Source organism: Vitis riparia, chromosome 7, assembly GCF_004353265.1.
Source record: "Vitis riparia cultivar Riparia Gloire de Montpellier isolate 1030 chromosome 7, EGFV_Vit.rip_1.0, whole genome shotgun sequence".
NCBI classification, from domain to species: domain Eukaryota; kingdom Viridiplantae; phylum Streptophyta; class Magnoliopsida; order Vitales; family Vitaceae; genus Vitis; species Vitis riparia.
Window position 1 is genome coordinate 23941010 of NC_048437.1, and position 20602 is coordinate 23961611.

Sequence of the window (20602 nt, forward strand, 5' to 3'; positions counted from 1 at the left end):
CATGGTAATCAGCACTTAATTCAAAGCATATCTATATATAATAATAATTTAATTTAGGTATTAATTGGATATGTTTTCTGATTATTATTTTTAAAGTAAAAAATTAGGATTTATTTTAAAAAGATAATGTATTTTAAAGACTTAAGTTTAAAAATTATTTTTATAATTTCTAAGAAAATAAGATAAGTCCACACTTTTAATACAATAATATTTTATTTAGAAGTTTCTACCTTTTTTTTTCTAACAAATGTGTATTCAAATGATCACATAAAACCTTGTTAGAAAGTGTGATTTAAAAGTAGATTTTTGTTTTTAAAAACAAAAAAACTGTTTTTAAAAATTCCTAATACTGTTTCACCATTGTTTTCTAAAAATAGTTTTTAAAAATAAAGTAATATAAAAAACAGTTTTTAGAAAACAAGTATAAGTTATTTTCATTAATTTTTTAAAATAAAAGAAAAATATAATTTTTTTATAAAAAAAATACTATAAAAAACAAATAAAATTGAACATCATATCATTTTCTGTCTTTTCACCATCTAATACTAAAAATATTAAAACTTAAAAATTGATTTAATTAATATTAAAAAGTCATGAAACTTGATATAACTTTAACAAGTCAGAGAAATTTTTTTATATATATTTATAATATTTAAAAAATTGATTGAAACTGACTAAATTAGGATGTGTTTAATCACGGCACATTTTTCATAATTTTGCTAGGATTTCATAATAATTTTTTTTTTTTTAAAGAATGCATTTTTTTATGATTAAAATTAACTATTAAAATGGGGATATCGGCAATGTTTTCAAAACTAACTCTTGTTCAGAAGTCATAATAAATTATTATAAATAAAATTATTAAAAATTTTAATATAATAATAAAAATTATAAAATATACGCATAAATAATAAGTTTTATAAAAAATTTAACAAATTTCTAAAATTTCACCTAAATTGACCATGATTTCTAAAACTTATTCTTAAAAATAATTTTTTATTTTTTAACTTAAAAATAGTTTAAAAAAAATATGACCAACCAAGCCTATATTTTCCTTACTTATTTTCTAAAAATTGTTCTTTATTTTACTTTGTTTTTAAAAGTTATTTCCCGTCAAACAGTGTTAGAAAATTTAAAAGCAGTTTCATATTTTTAAAAATAGAAAGTTGTTTTTAAATATCAAACAAGTTGAAAAGGTGTGCCTGTTAATAAAATTTCTTTCAAAAGATAAAAATAATGCAAATTTTCTTATTTCCACTTATGTCCTCTTTGTTTCAATCAGTGAGGAAAAAAATGATAAGCTTACAAAGTTGAGGACCGGAGAAAATAAATAAATAGACAAAAAATAAAAAATATCCATCAAATGATAAAAGAAGAGAAAATAAGCAATTGAGCATTCATGAAGAAGCCTACATTACAAAGATTCCCTGAGGCTATGGCTTGTACGCCACATCTTCTTTTGGATGATCAACACAGTATTATCCTCATCCTGATCTGGGTCTTCTTCTGAATCTGCTGTTCCCACTGCTTCCCAGTGCAATGCTGTTAGGTGCTTCTTTATGAATTCTACCACTGCCCGCTTATCACGGATGATCACGAACCCCGTTGGCCTTAGGATGCGGTCCATTTCGATCAGTAAATCCTCTGCACTACACCCATTTCGCTCTATATCAGAGAAGACGGTCCAGGCATGGAGTAGGTCGTAGGTTCTTGGGTAGGTTGAGAAGGCTTCACACCTGTCAGAGTTGGCATGCAAGAAGATCCTTCAATGATTCATTGATCTGGAAAAGAACAATCTTTACAACTCTAAAAGAAATGGTCGTGCCTTTATAATGGTACTGGTAAGCTGAGTTCTAAAGTGTGATTCTAATTTTATTCGTTTTGGTCTTTCAGATAGCCATGGAGTAGTTTACTTGAGGAATCTGATCAACATTTCTGGCATTCAGTCAGGAAGAGTAACATTTTCCTTTCTTATGCATGGTATGTTTTTTCCTTCAGGGAAAGTCTAGGGATTTTTCCTAGAAATCTAGAGGTTAAGAACTTTTTCAGTGATCCCTCTGGTTCCTGAGAGGGCAGAGAAAATAAATAACCAGAAATAAAATTTTAATGTCATGATGGTTTGAGTATGAATTGAGGTTATACGATTCTAAATATTTCGTTTCTTTCTTTTCCTCAATGCTGGCGTTTAAATTAAAATTGAACATACCAGTTATGAATAGTGCCTATCAGGCCTCTGTCATATATTATCTTGAGAGTGTTGGGTCCATCTTCTGCAACCACATTCATCACCCACACATTTTTGTCTTTCAGAGCAGCTGCAAATGATCCCATGCTTGCTTTCATGTCCATCAAGTTCCTCAAAGTATCAGGGTTGATCTTTGCACCCAAAATATTCCAGTAATTGTCAACCCTTTGTTGCCAAACTTCCTGCAACACGATCAATCTAATCATACAAGAAGTTCTTGTGACCTTGTATTTGTGTTTATGTGTGCCCCGGCAGAAAATGTGACGTATGCATGCATAAACAAAGAGATTTTGTCATGGATTACCGTATCCCTTTCAAACATGTCACTGGTATAGCCAAAATCAGCTAGACGAGGAGGAGGAGCAGTTAATCGAGCTGGCCAAGGAGCCAATCCACTACCTCTTGTTTGATGGTTTTCTGATGGGACCGACAAAATTTAGTTCGCGTATTTTTTCAATTTCCAATGTTAATCTCATGAAGTAGTGAAAACAGTCAACAATACAGCACAAGGAAACACATGAAGTTAAACTGTAGGCAAAAAGGATCTCAGAATAAAGCTGTGTTTTCTATATGAAAATGATACAATCTAAAGTTTATTATAGATTAGAAGAGAAATGCATTACATCTTGCACCACATGCATGGGCTGTGATTTAAACAATTACTCACTGATTTAAACAATCAGGCATTGATTTGAGATAATTCAATAAGGCTGTAATTGGATGCCAACGCCTAAACTTTCAACCGGTGAGTGAGATTCTAGTGCATTTTGTAATAGAAGGCAAGTTTATACGGTAGCAAGCAGTAAAATATTATGTGCTTCTAATTCATTAGCTGTAATCAAATTGCTTTCTGCAGTATGGTGAGGTAGCACCTTATGGTGAAGGCCCAACATCGGGGGGATGGCCAAACACCACAGATACCTATGTAAGATAGATGCCTTCCTAGGATAGATGCTGGTGGAAATCCTCCTATCCATTTTCAGGAAGAATATTCTTCAAAAAAGCGGCTCCCTAGTCAAAGACCCTTTTCCATTAGGAAGGGGGTTCGGGTCAACTATCAAGTTGGGGACTCCTATTTCCATTTTGCCAAGGTAAAGAGATTCTTATTTCAATTTGTTAACTTAGAAGTGTTTCCCTCTTCTTGTTGAGGCAGAAGGCCAATACTCAAATTCTTGACATAACACCTTCCCTCCCTAGATTATTGAGCAAAGGGAGGGGTTGTATACTCAGCTTTTGGGTAGAGAATTCACCCATTATATACCCCTCACATACAAGGTCTTTCCCTTAAATTGCTGAGGTAGAGCCCTCCTTGTTACACTGTCAATGGTGAGGGTGTAAACAAACAAGAGATCAGGGAAGTTCTAGAGAGAAGTGGAGCTTTGGAGTTGTAAACAAACAAGAGTGTTTAAAAGGCAATAATGTTAATGGTGAAAGGTCATCATCTCCTTGTTTGCTTCATATAATCATACAAATGTATCATTAGTGCTGGAAAATCAGACCTAGAGCTACCAGTGCAGCCCAAAATGCAGGCAGAAGTTGCTGCTTTTCTATTTGGGTCAATTTTGGGTGGCAAATCAGACACGTTCATGATCATTCCAATTATAAACACACATCTAAATGTCAACAAATTGCAAGTTTTTTATCCACTACCTGACTTAAAACACGTAGGTCACAATTTGATGAAGCCTTGGAGCATTCAATATGCATGCAGTATCCCTCATCACCAGATATAATGTGTAAAGCAGTTCACATTCTAGAACCATAGATTAGAATTGAATATGTGTGATATGCATATTGTATTCTGTATTTCCAGATATAACATACAAATTCCAAAAAATAAAAATAAAAAATGCATAAAACAGTTCATATTCTAGATCCAGATACATTACAAAAATGAATTCCAAATCATAGATCCCCATGCTACCTAGTGTGAGTATATTTTTTTGCGGAACAAAAGTACATGATTGACAAACTTCATAGCTTCATTTCTGTAGTCTTTGTCTAACAAACACAACTATACATTTCAGATTATTTAGCATAATTAAGTAAAGTCATTTCAATTGTAAAAAAATTGGCATATATAATCCATTTTGTGAGTTGTCATGGCATTATTTCCTGAAGACCTGTTGCTTAAGGGAGTTCAGATTAGGTTGATACCATGCTCTTGGACATCTTATTTTTAATATGGTAAGGAAACTCATAAAGATCATGGTTTAGATGACATATAAGGTAACAATACTCACGGTCAGAGTAAGGTGTGATGCAAGCTTCCATAGGTGTACCCCACACAGCATCTGGATCATCATCAGATCTGCAGAGAGGAGGTTGAGTACCAGAGTCCCTTTTCATGTAACAGTCATTAGTTAGAGGTTTGACCCAAATAACAGTTTGGTTCTTTTTTGCAGCTATTTTCCAACACATACGCTCTACAAGGGTACTCATCTCTCTCCATATTCTCAGATCCTCTTCATCCTGGGCATAGGCTTCAGGAGATGAGTAAGCAAAATAGCCACCTGGTCTAAGTAACCTATCTAGCTCAAGTAGAAGGATCCCATTCCTTTGAAGCCAATCAATCCTACAACGAGAACAGTGTGCAAGTTCAAAAGATCTACTTGGATAAGGGAGTCTTTTTGTCCCTAAAACACCAAGATATGCCGGAATTCCTCTCTCTAGGGCAAACTGGATTTGGTTTTGATGCACATCGTTGGGTGCTAAAGACATTGCAATGATATCAGATGAAAGAAGATATGCTCCGAAACTTGCCACTCCACAACCGACATCAAGGACTGTGCGGATCCTTCCTCCATTGTTTAAATTATTATTTGGAAAGTTGAGCATCTGCCAGTCCAATCCATTAAAAATGATCATCACTTATTCAGCAGAACACAAGCACAAGATTAATGTATTTACAAGTCTTGGCTTTCCATTTTTCCCTTTCGGACATTGTAAAGAACCAACTTACATTTGCAATTGAGGCAATATACTTGTCAGCTCCATAATGAAAATGAGTTCCACCACCAGGAAATGCAATCTTTTCACCTTTGACAACCATCCAGTTCTGGTCAGACTTCTCAGTTGCAAGGTGGGTATGAGGTATATTGGCTTTCCACACCTCATCTCTGCTTTTAGGCCACTTGATTGGGACCTGTTACCGCCCACAGCAGAAGAGAATCATCTTAGGTACATGTGGATAATGAAAACAATATAAACTTCCTTGGTCCCAATATTTCAAAAAACTTAAGCACAGACTCACCTTGTACCCTGCTGGAGGAGGAATCAAGCAATTATAACGCCTTTCAGGTGGTGGGCAATGTCTCTCATAGTGCTCCATCAAAGACAAATCCAACTTCAACTTTGTTTTGTATATAAAGTGCCTGTCTAGGCAAGGAATCAACTCTGAATGGTGATCATCACAAACCTTCAAAAGGCAAATATAAGGAAGAGAAATTAGTCAAACACCAGGACATACAGAGCTAAGAATGGCACTAATTCAATTCACTAGGTAGAGAGATAAAAGTTGTTCAGCTGGAAACAACTCACAGGAATGCTCTTTAGTATAGCATCATTTTCTCCTCCTTCGCCAAATTTGTTGGAAGATTCATATTGCTTGCCACCAATATCAGTCCCTTCATCATCACCCCAGTAAGAAGACCCAAGTTTTCTCAAAGATTTACTGCCATACTCCAGAGCCGACGAACCACGGTTCCGAGAGTACACATAAAGAAAACAAACACAGATGACCAAAATCACTAGTGAAGTAACCAACCGCTTCTTGTGACCTCCATCAGTCCTTCCCCTTGTCATTTTAGTTAGAGCTAAGAGATAAACAGATCTTCCCTCTTGGCCCGAGGAAGATCAAAATTGGAACTTCCAATGTAGAGTAATTGATGGCAGAGGATGGACCCACAATGAATTTCAAGCCAAACTCATTAATTCAATGTTTCACTTCAAAAATTAAGAACACAAAACCCGATCTTCCCCATCACCAACTGATCCCCAACACTGCAAAATTCAAATCCACAAACAATCAATACACATGAATCACCAAGTGTAACTAAGGAGCACATAGACATAGGTCATCAGCCAGGCTCCCCCTAATTTATATTAGACACCCTTTACCCCATGGACAACACCCGCTACAAAAACCTGGTAAAATCAACACTAGTTCTCAGTCATGGAAGCCATTACATCATTCCACAAAAATACACCATTTGATGCTTACAACATCCGGCAAAACACCAAAAAAAAAAAAAAAAAAAAGGAAAAAAAAAAAGAAAAAGAAAAAAGAAAAAAGAAAAAAGAAAAAAGAATCTAGGTACCAAAATCATTGCAACTCAAATCAAAGTGGGTAATCAAATTCAATTTAAAAAAAAAAAATATGTATATGGCTATTAGATAGAATTATTTTTCATTTTCGAAAATATATAAAATGAGAATGACATAGAAAACATGATCGGTACCCCACCTTAAAAAACCGAAAAGGGAAAAAAAAACACAATCTAATAATTTACGACTTTCCAAGGATAAAAACATTCATTGTTTTCATTGTCAAAAACACCCACATATTCAAGTGAATGCAAAAGAACTGTTTGGTTCACATTCTTGGAAGCACTCACACTGTTGGAAAAAAAGGCCTAAACCAATGCAAATGTTCTTTCCAAAACAAAGAAAAATGTGCACCCAAAATGGCAACCAAACAATGCCCAAACAATGGAATCACTCCCAACCCGCAGATCTGCAACAAAAAATCGATGCCCAAAAGCATTCTGCAGTTCTGAAATCAAACACCCACAAAGAAATTTGATCAAAGAAAGGGTACAGAACACATGAAACGGCGCGTGCCAACAAAAAAATGACAACAGATCTGGGAAAAGCAGAGTGAGAGCAGTGGAGGGTCAAGGATGGAGGTGGAGGTGCACGAAAGGTGAAATGGATCTGCGGAGTAGAGTACCAGGAAATGGCAGCACCTCCTGAGCAGCAGTTGCAGCGGTTGATTTTCGCAGGAGTTTTTTTGGAGAGCAAAACCACTAGATTTAACACACTTTCTTTCCTCAAAACGGCGTCGTCTTTCTCTACACGACGTCGTTTTCATTGTTGTAAGCGGCAATCAACTACCTTTTTTAGTTTTTTTTTACCTTCTCTCTTTGTGTGATTAATTTAAAATAATTAAAATTTTATCATATCTATTATAAATTCTTATTTAATGCATATTAATAAAAAAGGTGAAAAAAAAAATTAATGATATGTTTATTAATTTTTTGAGAAAAGAAAGGAATCAAAATTAGGAAACCATCATTCATCTTATGTAAATAAATAAATAAATTTAATACCAATATTTTAAATAATTATTATTTTAATATTTTATTTTTAAAAGAAAATTATTTTGGAAAATAAAAAATAATAAAACATATTTGATAATCAAAATATTATTTTTTATTTTCAAAAATAATTTTTTAATTATTATGTTTATTTATTTTATGAAGATTATTTTAAAAAATAATTATATAAATATGTAAAAGGATTAAAAATAAAATATTAAAAATAAATTTTATTTTTAAAAATATTAAAAATAGATTAAAAATATTTGAGGTTTGCGTTTTAACTGAATTTTAAAAGTGATTTAAAAAATAATTACCAAATATACCCTTAATTATTATTTTTAACTTTTACCTCAATTTGTAAAAGAACAAACTCTATTAAATTTATGTATTTATTACGAATCTACGATTATTGTTTTGGAGTAAATTTATTATTCTTTTGGGACAGAAATTAGGGTTTGTGAATTGACGAGCTCGAGCGAATCCAGAATAATGGAGGCGATTCCGGGACCATCGACGGCGAGAAAGCGTCGGCGCGATGAAGAAAACGTCCCGGAAGGTGAAGATTACGATGAAGCCCTATCACTCGGTGATCATTCTGTGTCTGAATATTCTTTTCATTTTGAGTGATTAATGATGTGGATGGTTTCATGACGTGATTAATACCTCCACGTTAATGCAGAGCAGAGTCTTACTTTCAGCGATACGTTGGTGGCTCTACGCATAATGCGCGCGCAATTTCCACAAATTGAGAAGGTTTGGAATGACGTTTTGTCCCTAATTTTTCTGGTTTTGGCTTTATTTATTGAATTTACGTATGCAAATGCATGTAAAACTTGAATTTGGTGAAGAAAGGCGAGATTTCTAAAATTGAACTCGAATTTTACCTGTAAAATTGGTTGATTGTGCTTTGAGTACGAGTCTGGGAGATGTATCTTGTGGGTTTAAATTGTTGTTTTTAAAAGGAAATCGGTAAAAAAAAAAAAAAATCTGTTGCAAATGAATACATATAAATGTATTACAAAGTGGGAAAATATCAATTACTTTGCGAAGGAAAGGAAATTTATGTAGAATTTTGAAAGGTAGGAGGCGGAAGCACTGAAAAAAGGTGGCTGATGGCATATAGACCCTTAAATACTACAGTGGAAAGAAATGAATTTGTATAAGTATGCAAATGTAGGGGGTCCAAATGCTATGGAAATGATTAAGGCTTATTTGGGGAGCATGAAAGCCAATAAAAACTGCAACCTCTTGTTGTTGTTTTATTTATTTATATTCAGTTTGGCAATAGTAAATCTTCAGTTTGGTTCATGTTTGTTTATATCTATTTGATTGCCGTCTCACACCAATATAATGTCATGCTGATTTTTCTGACACACTGAACTTGACTCAACAACAGGCTTTTTTATTGAATTTCCCTTTTGGTAATATAAGTAGCATGTGATGTAGCCAAAGACATGTTCTGATATGCATTTTTATGCAGGTCATTCCCTTTCTTGCCAATGAGTCATTATGTTAGTCCTTGTTTATCTAACAACTCAGTTTAGCCTCCACATAAGGGCTGGTGGGATTTTTTTTGTTTTCTCTTTGGTTGTGAGGCTTAGCTAATTTGTATACCCCTGTATACGTGTGGCTTTTTGGCCTCTTATCAATATATTCTGTGCTTACTTATCAAAAAAAACAACTCAGTTTATAGTTTAATTCTTCTACTATTTGGAACATGAAATCTACAAATTTTCTGACTTCTCCCTCTTTATTAAGTTTGGAAAGTTTTTTCTAATCTTCTTATACAAATGGAATGTAATTTTCAATTTTTATCGTATAAAGTAATATTTATCCATGGTAATCCTTATATTATCTGTCTTGTTCTGCATTTATGCATATTTTCAGGTTTCTGTTCAGCCCTTCATTTTAAGGTCACAACTATATAGCAGTGTGAAGGACAGAACTCAAGTGGATAGGGAATTAGAGGTTTGGTAAAATTTTGAATATCTACTTAACCCGGAATGGATTTCATAACTGGCATTTTTGTTTCCTGTAGGGTATGATTTAGAGATTTTTGAATATTGATATAGAAGTTAACATGGAGATGTTTAAATGTTGGTGTTATGTTGACAAAGTGAAAGGTGGTAGCGAAACCCTCGATGCACTAGGAACAACTGTGCAAGGATCATGAAATTTTAGTTTATACATAAATAAAATCTAGATTAAGAGAAAAAAAAATTGGAAGGTGGCAAGGTGGGCAGCATGCACATGAGCATGTTCCTCATGTTATTTAATCCCTCCCACTTCTCCATTCTGTTTCGCAATGCTATTTTTTTCCGATTGACTTGCCTCATTATAAATGGAACATGCTGTTGTGACTAATTGTTGGAAAATACTTTTTTTTTTTTTGTTTTTTCAGTTAGAATTTATAAACAAAAGGGAAGAAAGGCAGGCAATTTCTGTAGATGCAAATTGTGCACACACCGAGGGCTAGATGTATCATGTATTGCATGTTATGTGCATCAAATATATTACATGACACACAAACACTGCAATCTCTGTTCTCTTCCAAACCAATTTAATTTTTGGAATCTGCTATTGCTTTGAAATTTTAGAAGTTCTAATACTCTGCTGCCACAAAGAACTGACTTACCCTCCAACACATCATAATATAAAATTTTAACTTGTCATAGCAACGGATTTTGAAGATATCTACAGCCCGAAGCATGTGTTTCTAATACCCTTATGTGTTCAGTGGATTTTTGTGTTCAACAAAAAGTTTAAGAAACTTAAAACGAGAAAATTATTATGGGGTGCTAGTTGAAACATATTAGACATTTAAACTTAAAATGAACACCCTATATTTTGCTAGCATGGGGACAATGTTTTAGATTGAAGGACCTCAGAGCTTGAAGGTGTGAATGTCATGAAAGCTTTACAGGCTTTCGCTTAAAATTGCACACCTTACTTGTCTCATGCCTTAAAATGTAAGCCTGAAAGGCCTTTTAAATCTGTGTTGCTAATATCTTATAAGCCTTGAGATGTTATTGAAGTGATAAATTTGATGTTTTATAGAATTAGATTTGAAACTTTTGCAGCTGTTTTGTTTCAGAAAATTTATGATGAAATATCTTGTACATGTTTTATTGAGATATAAACAAGATGTGGTCCTAAATAGAGCAACAGGTTAGGAAGTTTCTTGCAGATCTAAATAACTGGAATATTGCACGATTGAGTTAAACAAATCCAGCTGTCTTACCTGTACCTAGTGTGTGATGCAGAGATCCTTTCATTTTCATAACTCTTGCATTTGCTATGTTTGTCGCCTTCCCTGGATTGTTTTAATTTGATTTTGTAGATTTTTTTTTGTGCTTGATGCAAACCAAGGTATTTTTCATTACACAGTCATTGAGGAGGGACAAGGTTTTGCGCATTTTCAAACTAAATACTGGACAAGATGATCATGCTATAATGTTCATGGATGACTATTTGAACCAGGTTTGTTGCATCGATTTTATTAGATGTTAAAATAATCTAAACATTAATCAGCAGATCTTTCAGCTTCTTTTTAACAAGCATATCCGGGTTGTAGTATTGTTGTTATCATTTTTCTGGAAATAATTGGGTGCATGCATGTCTATAACATTTCAGGCCTTATGAATTTATGAATATGGTGCCCTTGGTTTATATTTATGAGTTATTTGTTTGTCAAGTCTGAAATTTTGATAAACTGGCAATTAATGGTGACTATTTTTTTTTTAATTTTTTTTTTTTGGTATGAAATTCCTTTATAGATAGAACGTGTTATCAAAAGAATGGCAGCGAAGAAGCAAGACGAGCTTGCAGTTTTTGAGTGGTTTAAAACACATGTTATCACTTCCAAGCTTGAACCTAGTATCGAACATCATGAGCTTGTGAGTAACTCCAATATGAATTGCTGTATTTTTTTTTTTTTTTGAAAGTTCATTTTTTTTTTGATAAGTAAGCATAATTTGTATTAAAGGGCAAACCGCCATAAAGCATACAGGGAGTATACAAACGCAGCCACACCCCAAAAAACAACAGAAACAAGCAGCCCCAAACGGCCTTAACAAGCCGCTAGCCACTCCAAAAAGATTAAAAGCGAAGAGGACTCCTCTCCCATGTACAATCTAGCCCAACTCCACAAATTACAAACAAAATAATTTTGAGTTTCTGTATGTCTAACGAGCCCCCCCTAAAGGCTAATCTATTTCTCTCCTTCCAAACCGTCCAAAAAATACACACCGGTATGGAATTCCAGATTTTTTTCCTCTTTTTCCCCACAAAGGAGCCCCTCCAACTAAGTAAAAACTGTAAGACCGTCTCTGGGAACACCCAATGAACACCAAACAAGGCAAGGATGATATCCCAAAGAACCCTAGCCACTATACAATGTAAAAGAATGTGATTTACACTTTCCTCTTCACAACCGCACAAAAAACAGCAATTAGGAAGCTGCCACCCTCGTCTTTGGAGCCTATCCAAAGTAAGGATCTTCCCCCATGTAGCTTCCCAAGCAAAAAAGGCAGCTTTAGTAGGACCATGTTCACCCAAATGCATTTAACCGGGAAGGCACGGGTATTAGGAGCAGCTAGCAGATTGTAAGCATGTCTAACTCCAAAAATGCCTTTACCTCCGCCTCTCCAAACCACCAAATCCTCTTCTTGGGAGATCTTAACGTCCCTCAACATGTTAAACAAAGCTCCTATTAAATCCAGCTCCCAATCATTTGAGTCCCTAGCCAATCTGATGTTCCAACCCCCTTGACCAAGACCAGAGTCCCAAACCTCGTTGATTGTTGCATTTTTATTCACCGCCAAAGTGTATAACTGGGGGAAAATTCTGGACAGCACCTCCTCACCACACCAGAGATCCGTCCAAAATTTTACCTTAGTCCCCTTGCCCACCTTAAAACTTATGTTATCCCAACACCAATTTGCCTCCTTCAATATCTCCTTCCAAACCCCAACCCCAAACGCCCCACGAACTTCATTTGTCCTCCACCCAAGGCCCTCTTGACCATATTTCACCCCAATCACCTTCTTCCAAAGAATATCCTCATCATAGGCAAACCTCCAAATCCACTTACTCAACAAGGCTCTATTAAGAAGATCAATCTTCCGTAAACCAAGCCCTCCATTCACCTTTTGGGTACACACCACCTCCCAATTAATAAGATGTACTTTCCTTTCCATTCGCCCCCCTCCCCAAAGAAAGTCTCTTTGCATTTTTTCAAGCCTTTTCACTACTACCTTGGGCATCCGGAAAAGGGACAATTGATAAATAGGAATGCTGGCCAAGGTGCTCTTGATAAGGGTGATTCTCCCACCCTTAGAGATGTATTGTCTTTTCCAAAGAGCTAATCTTCTTCTCATTCTTTCTTCTACCCCATCCCACATTGATATAGACTCCAAAAATGCCTTGTGATGGGCTCCAAGGGGCAGCCCCAAATAAACTAAGGGAAGAGCTCCCACTTTGCACCCAAGCTCCACTGCCATCTCCTCAATTTCTTCAACCTCCCAATAGGGATTAACTCGCTTTTAGCTAGGTTTATTCTTAGCCCAGACGCTGCCTCAAACCAAGCCAAGATCCAGCTTAAAGCGGTTAGATACTCTTTCTTAGCTTCACAAAATATGATTGTGTCATCCGCAAAGAGCAAATGGGATACCTCCAAATCCAGCCTCCCTCTACCCCTAAGGCTGCACCCTGAGACGAACCCCCCCCCCAACAACCCTTCTTAAGAGTGCACTCAATACCTCCATACTCAAGACAAAGAGATAGGGGGAAAGGGATCACCCTGACGCAGCCCCTTGGAGCTCGAGAAAAAACCTGCTGGAACCCCATTAACCAGGATAGAAAACTTGGCAGTGGAGATGCACCACACATCCACTCCATCCACCGAGTCCCAAATCCATCTTTTTTAAGACCTTCATAAGGAAATTCCAATTGATGTTGTCGTAGGCCTTTTCAATGTCCAATTTGCAGATCAGCCCCTTCTACTTGCACTTGTACCAAAAGTCGATCACCTCATTAGCTATAAGAGATGCATCCAAAATCTGCCGCCCCCTCACAAAAGCGTTCTGATCCAAAGAGACTACCTTTCCTAAGACCTTTTTCAATCTGTTAGCCAACACCTTGGCCATGAGTTTGTACAGTCCCCCTAGCAAGCTAATTGGCCGAAAATCCCCAAGATCCTCCGCTCCCCCCTTTCTTGGGAATGAGGACCAAGAAGGTGGTGTTGAGACTCTTTGCAAAAGATTTTTGCACAAAAAACTCCTTAAACAGCTCCAAGATCTCCTCCTTCACAAATTCCCAACACGTTTGCCAAAAAGCCCCTGTAAACCCGTCTGGCCCAGGAGCTTTGTCTCCATTCATGTCCATCAAGGCAGAGTGAATCTCATCCACAGTGAAGGGCACCTCCAGTCCTTCAGCTTCACAGGGGTTTAGTCTTGGGAGGTGCAGCCCCTCAATATCCGCCTTCCAACTTGGCACTTCAGTGAGAAGTTGCTGAAAATTTTGCACAATCCCCTCCCTTATCTCCTGCTCCTCAACCCTCCATACCCCATTGATTTTGACTCTGTCCATGGAATTGTTTCTACGATGGGCATTGGCCATCCGATGGAAGAATCCTGTGTTTTTGTCCCCTTCCTTCAACCACAACTCCCTCGACGCTTGTCTCCAGTGGGTTTCTTCCAAAAGAACCCACTTCTTGAAGGTTTCCTTAGCTTCCTTTTCAATTCCGTTTCACTTACTGACAGGCACCTTTCACCTTCCACCCTGTCCCAGAACTCAACCTGCTGGAGAGCCAAATTCTTGTTAACTTCTAGCCTGCCAAACACCTCCCTATTCCACTCTTTGATTTTCTGCTTCATCACCTTCAGCTTAGAGGCCAATCTAAACTGGCCTTCCCCCTCACCACAGTGCCCTGCCACCACTCTCGGAGAAGGTCCTTAAAGCCGTCTACTTTCAGCCACATGTTTTCAAACCTAAACGGCGATGGGCCTCGTCTTAACCCTCCACCCTTCAGCATAATAGGAAAGTGATCAGATATGGGCCTCGACAATCTGCATTGAACAACCCCACAAAATTTATCCAGCCAGTCCTGGGTTACAAGATATCTATCTAATCTAGCCCACGCTTGGTTATTTCTACCCCCACTCCACGAGAACACCCCACCTTGCAACGGAAGGTCAATGAGCTCTAAATCATCTACAACCTGGGCGAATCTTCTTATTACACCACTTATCCTTCCCTGACTGCTCCTTTCTCTTTGGGAGAGGGTGACATTAAAATCGCCCCCTATACACCACGGGTCACTCCAGATGCCTCTAATTGCCCCTAACTCTCCCCAAAAGGCCTCCCTATCCTCCCTAGAGAACGGACCATAAACACCTGTGAAAAGCCAGACGAACCCATCCTCCACCTTCCTAATCCTACAGGAAATAGAGAATTGACCCACCTCCATCTCACTCACTTCCAAGGTTCTTTTATCCCAACAAATCAGCACACCACCCGCAGAGCCATTAGCATCCAAAGCACCCCAGTCCAGGAACCTCCCAGAGCCAAGACTCCTAACCACTCCCTCAGACATCGACTGAATTTTTGTCTCTTGAAGACAAAACAGGTCCACCCTTTGACTCTTAATCATTGCCTTAATCACCTTCCTCTTAGAGCTATCATTAGCTCCCCGCACATTCCAAATTAGCAGCCTTAACTTCATTAAACTTCCAACATCTGATCCCCCTTTTCTTGCATATCACTCCTCAGCTTATTCCCCCTTTCATAGTTAATGGAGCATTCTAATCTTTTTAGCTCCCTTTCAAATTTTGATTTGTCCAGAAGGATTTTACTGTGGACTTTTTCCCTCCTTTTTCTGATCTTAACCAAAAAGTCCAATATTTCCTTCTCCAAGCCTTTTGTCGAAAACCCCAGAAATTTACTGAATCTAGCCAGTTCACTGTCTTCCCAATCAACCTCCTCCCATCCTTTGTCTTCCTGTGGCACTGAACGGATCAGACATAGCTCCCCTCCACCTTCTCCATTGCTGCCATTGCTGACCTCCATCAACTCCCAGTTGGGAGCTGCCCCATGCTCCATAAACCCTAGCCCATTGACAATGTGGCACTGAGAGTCTCTCTGGGCTACCTCCCAACCAGCCCCAGAGAAGTCGTAATACTCCCCCAATGGAGTCCGACCAGAAAAAAGAGAGGAAGAAGACAAGGCAGCCGGAACCAATAAATCACCAAGGCTAGATGAGTTTCCATACCTCTGAGCTTCTTCCAATAAGGCTCCGTCAGTCTTTGGGCTTTCCACAGGACATGGTTCCTCCATATTCTCCTTGCTCTTCAACCAAAAAGAAGAAATTCCTGCATCTGGCCCTTTCAGCAGACGTGGGCCGGTCCAACCCCCAGTGCGAGCCTCACTAGCCGGGCCTAAATCCAGCCCAGGCTCAAATGATGGCGAAATGACCTTGGCCCGCTCCAGATCCTTTCTATTTAACGGCCCAGAGGAAGGTGATCCAGAATAAGACAGCCTAGCCGACCCAGCCCGCGACGGCCCAGCCTCCAGAACCGGTGGATCAGGCCCAGGAGATTCCCAGTCATTGCGCCCAGAGGATTTGGCGGGGCCCCTCTGGTTCGGCCCACCCAAGCGAGGATCCACAGGTTGCCCCGACCCGCAAGACTGCCCCCACGTCCCATCTACCAGCTTCTGCAGAGCCTCGATCCTAGTGCCACCCCCCATCTCCATCACGCGCTTATTCGCGCGTGCACGAGCCTCACCCCCAACCTCGACTGCTGCTGCAATCTTCACTCCTCTCAACCCCGCCGGTCCTACCTTCAACACCGGCCTGACCTCCCACCAGAGAGTTAACACATAGCACAACTCTTCAATCCATACTTCCACCGCATTGGGTAGTTCTTCCCCATTCATCTTAACCAAGATCCGCGCCCACTGTAGCTCTTCTAGCTTCTCTGTTTGAGTATCAACTGCAAGGAACCCCCCACACTCCTCCCCTATCCTTCTCAGGATGGTCTGGTCCCAAAGAGAGACCGGGAGGCCCACGATTCTTACCCAAGCCTCACGCCTTTTTTCCCCTTCCGGCATGCATCCCGTCTCGGGCCTCCATTCTTCCAGACTGATAGAAACCCCCCTTACCATAATGCTTCTGAGACTTAGGACCCTCTTCAATTCTTCCACTCTTTCAAATTCTAGCAGAATCTTTCCCCTCTCCAGTTTTGCAATACCCAAGTTACCCTTCAACTCCCAAGCTCTCGCCAAGAGAGTCCCCCAGGTCTTCAGGTCTTCCCCTCTCCCTGATTTAGGGTTCCAGGACCCAACCAAACAGTGCCTCAGTTTGTCCAAATTTCTGCTAATCTCCTTCTCTCTAACCGCCACCTTGATCACTGCTCGGTCTTTCCTCATCGGTTGTTTGATTACCTCCGCAAAGGTTTTCGTCGTGATAGGCTTCAGCAGCAACGCCTCCTTTTTCTGGCTCTCATCCCCTTTCCTCTCAAAGCCCAGACTCCTTAGCGATTCTACCATTGAAGTCCATCCCCCACTGCTCCTCTCCCTTTGGGGATGAAAATACTGGCATTTTTGCCCTCCAGATCCACCACTCCTAATCTTATGAAGCATCCGCCTCTGTTTTCGTCACGCGTCATGGAATACGCCCTTCCATTTTCCTTCCAGCTTCTTCGCCATTTCCCCACACTCGTGTCCTTACAGCACTGGACCAGCCTTCAAGAAAAAACCCTAGACTCTCTATTCCCATCCGTACCCACGACGAGATCCCTTTTTTTCTCTCCACCACCACAACTTGAGTTTTGCCCTTCTTTTCTTCAACCTCGACCTCAAAAGATTTCGATTCCACACTGAAGATGCTCTTCCTGGAGTTATCCCGGTGCCCCGAGCAGGACGCTCCCTCTAGGCTTTCATTTCGACTCGAGCGCCCTCGATCTTCTCCCCCGCTCCCGTTCGGTCGTCGAACCCCTCTTTCTCCTCCGTCGGCTTCCTTCAGACGCGAAGACCCTTGCTCTTTTCCTTCGCTTTCCTGAGATCGCAGACACCCTCGCTCGCCTCCATCGCACTCAGACTCCCTCTCTCTAGTTGTCTCGCTCCCCTTCAGTCGCAGAAGCCCTCCCTCTCCTCCGTCGGTTTCCTTCGGACGAAAGGACCCTCGCTCTTCTCCTTCGCCTTCTTTTGTTCGTAGACACCCTCGCCCGCCTCCATCGAACTCAGACTCCCTCGCTCTAGCTGTCTCTCTCTCTCTCTCTCTCTCTCTCTCTCTCTCTCGCTCTCTCTCTTCCATTTCGCAATTATTATAATTTTTGAAAGTTCATCTTCAACTGTGCTTTGCATAGTTTCTATTTATGCTGGTATAGATTATCACCTAAATGCAACAAATGTTCAAACAACGACATTCAAGTTATTTTTCCAATCATATATGATTATTATATTTCATTTTTTCTATGCACCTTTAATGTGATATGAAAATTTTCCTCCCTTGAATAGAATGATCTCTGATGTTCATTACTCTTTGCTTCAGTGCTCACTGCTATCATTTGGAGGAAATGTAAAAGATGAACACATCTCTCTTTTAATCAATGCTGGCCTACTTGTAAGTAAACTTGGGATTCTGAATAATCTGTTGCATTAGTGTGCTTTTTGGAATTCCATATCTCAATGGTTGTGTTGCTTGGATACAGGTGTAGGCATATATGTGTTTTGTGTGTATGATCAGAGTGTAATATAACAATTTGATATGGTATAGAGTAAACAAACACATGCCCTTGTTTGCACATGTGTGCATGTCTCCTGGAACATGAAAAACATGCACTGTTATGATTCTATTGAGTGTTTATATAAATCACGTTGCTTTTTTTCATATTAGTATGCAATTGATTGCACTTTTGGTTCTTTTCTTATGTGATCTCTTGTTTCTTCCCCAGAAACATGGTTGATGGTCTTCAGTCTGTACTGGTTCTAACTCTGCCATTTACTTTCCAGACTCGCCAGCTTATTGATCCAAACATGTACTGGTTTGCAATCCCTAATATTGGTTCGCTACTTAAGGGCCTTTCTCAGGTACACGCTTGATTGTAATATTCTCTACCTTATGTGACAGTAAGATAACACTTGAAGGGGACTGTTGGACTCAGTTACAAGTTTCTAACATGGTAACCTATAAGGAACATAGACAGGTGGCATCCAACATTGTGAATGAGGGAAAAAATAGTATCCCTGTCATGTAGTCTGTAAATTTTTTATAGGTTGTGAAATAATAATATAAATGGATGATGTTAAATTTGGAAACATTAAACTTGAATCTAATGGATTTGACATTTTCCTAGGTTTATAAGCTATTCTGAGCCCTTGTTATATTGGTATATCAGGAGAAGTTAATCTTGAAGATTTTTTTCTATATATTTTTCCTTTGTTTTTTTGATGTGAAACAAGGAAAAAAAACAAAGATTGGAAGCACCTAGGAAAAAAGGGTGGCACAACCCAAGTGCACTTAATCTTGAAGATTTCTTATTGTAAGTAAGAGCCTAGATCTGGTAGCAAATAGGATTCGATGGCCTCCCCCTATAAACCATGTGTCACAAATTATTGTGGGGCAGAAATTTTGTGTTGAGAAAAATTATTTAACTGTCATCTTTCTCTAGTTAGAACGCGGTGGATTCTTTCTGTTACTTGTGGTGGATTCCTCAAGGCCGCTTTGATGGTTTTGAGAGAAGACCACACAATTCCTCTGTACATTTTTTTTTATATTCCTAATCTCATCGTCCTCCCATAATTTCTTTTACTCTTTTTCTTAACACTTCATCTCATTTTCTTTTTCTAGCCCACTCTAAATTATATCACACTCTGTTTTTTTGAGCAAAGTTAGTGGAAAATGTACCCACATATTGGGAACAAAGAGGGAGTTGAATCCTTAAAGGAAATTCTCGAGAGATACAGAAAAAGTAAGGTAGACTGGAAACCAGGAGGCAATGAGTCAACAGCTGTTAAGTCTGCTAATCTTCCCCATTAAGTAATTAGAACTAAGAGGATTTGAAAATTTTTACTAAAAAAGCCAACAAAAAATGGACTGGGATGCCTGAATTCCTGTACAAGATATAAAATCACAAGCTTTCAGGTTTTGGCTTTGAATTGACAAATGTTGGTTTTATGTATTGGACTATGATAAGGACTAAAGGATCAAATTGAACTTGATGGAGTTATTGGGATAAATGTTGTTGTTTTGAGGGCTTTGATTGGGTCATATATAATTTAGATGACGTAACCTATACTTTTAAAACAGTATGTATTTTAATTGTAACTATGAAAATTAAAGTTTTTCTCCATTGTAAATCAGAATTTTTTAGGGAGTTTCATTGAGAACATTTGATATTTTGAATAATTTCCCGAGCCAACAGTATAATCTTTATTTGGCTCTTTATCCAGGGAAGAAAGGAACTCCTCTCTTTTCTAAACCGTCGAAGATACAAAGAGATGATGTTAGCCCCTCTAGAGAAGAAGCGTCTTCGGCTATCTCCACTTGATATGAGGTTTCATCTTCGTGACCTGATTGGCTCGGGTCATGTCAAAACAGTCCACACACCGACTGGCTTAGTTGTTCGGGTCTCAAAGGATTAAAACCCAGGCAAAGCACCAGCTGCAATTTCCTCTTCAATAATTATAATGCTTCTTATCTCTTGGTTGTCAAGCATGAAAGAGCTCAAGTCACTTATGCTTTGGACAGGTTAGTTCATAATGCTTCCTACATGTTTCCTTCACAAGAAGAGAAGAGTGGAATTTCTATTGAAGTTGATTGAAGTGTGGGAATTAAAATTTTCATGAAATTGCATTCATCAACCTCAATGAATGTGTGATAACGTGAGTGTCTTCTCTACTGGGCCTTCAATTACTCAGTCATATGTAAATTTGGTGCTTAATTTTAAAATTGTCTATCTTGTGATCCTTCCATGATTAACTGAATTCCTATATGATGCTGCAATAAAAGAAAATTCAGATAATTGCCCCGACTGCA

At 38.5% G+C, this 20602-nt stretch overlaps 2 protein-coding genes across 6 annotated transcripts; one reads left to right on the plus strand and one right to left on the minus strand.

Annotated features, from left to right (window-relative positions):
• Window positions 1-1228: 1228 nt before the first annotated feature.
• Window positions 1229-7259, minus strand: LOC117918797 (probable methyltransferase PMT3). 2 transcript variants are annotated; one of them, XM_034835691.1, is made up of 8 exons: window positions 7197-7259; window positions 5786-6247; window positions 5499-5663; window positions 5208-5390; window positions 4489-5083; window positions 2550-2662; window positions 2207-2427; window positions 1229-1736 (listed from the first exon to the last, which is right to left on the minus strand). In XM_034835691.1, exons 2-8 carry the CDS (start codon window positions 6047-6049, stop codon window positions 1415-1417), a joined length of 1863 nt encoding a protein of 620 aa, XP_034691582.1. In that variant the 5' UTR covers window positions 6050-6247; window positions 7197-7259; the 3' UTR covers window positions 1229-1414. The 2 variants fall into 2 exon arrangements, with proteins under 2 accessions (XP_034691582.1, XP_034691583.1); XM_034835692.1 differs by lacking the exon at window positions 7197-7259 and adding an exon at window positions 6862-7182.
• Window positions 7260-8000: 741 nt separating this feature from the next.
• On the plus strand, window positions 8001-20602 carry LOC117918643 (serine/threonine-protein kinase 19). Of its 4 annotated transcripts, XM_034835434.1 has the most exons (9): window positions 8001-8152; window positions 8246-8319; window positions 9454-9534; window positions 10954-11046; window positions 11343-11462; window positions 18116-18187; window positions 18577-18654; window positions 20017-20215; window positions 20315-20602. In XM_034835434.1, the coding sequence occupies exons 1-8, from the start codon at window positions 8056-8058 to the stop codon at window positions 20206-20208; spliced, it is 807 nt and encodes a 268-aa protein (XP_034691325.1). In that variant the 5' UTR covers window positions 8001-8055; the 3' UTR covers window positions 20209-20215; window positions 20315-20602. The 4 variants fall into 4 exon arrangements, with proteins under 4 accessions (XP_034691325.1, XP_034691327.1, XP_034691326.1 ...); XM_034835435.1 differs by having other exon boundaries at window positions 8015-8152; window positions 8251-8319; window positions 20017-20602; XM_034835436.1 differs by lacking the exon at window positions 9454-9534 and having other exon boundaries at window positions 20017-20602.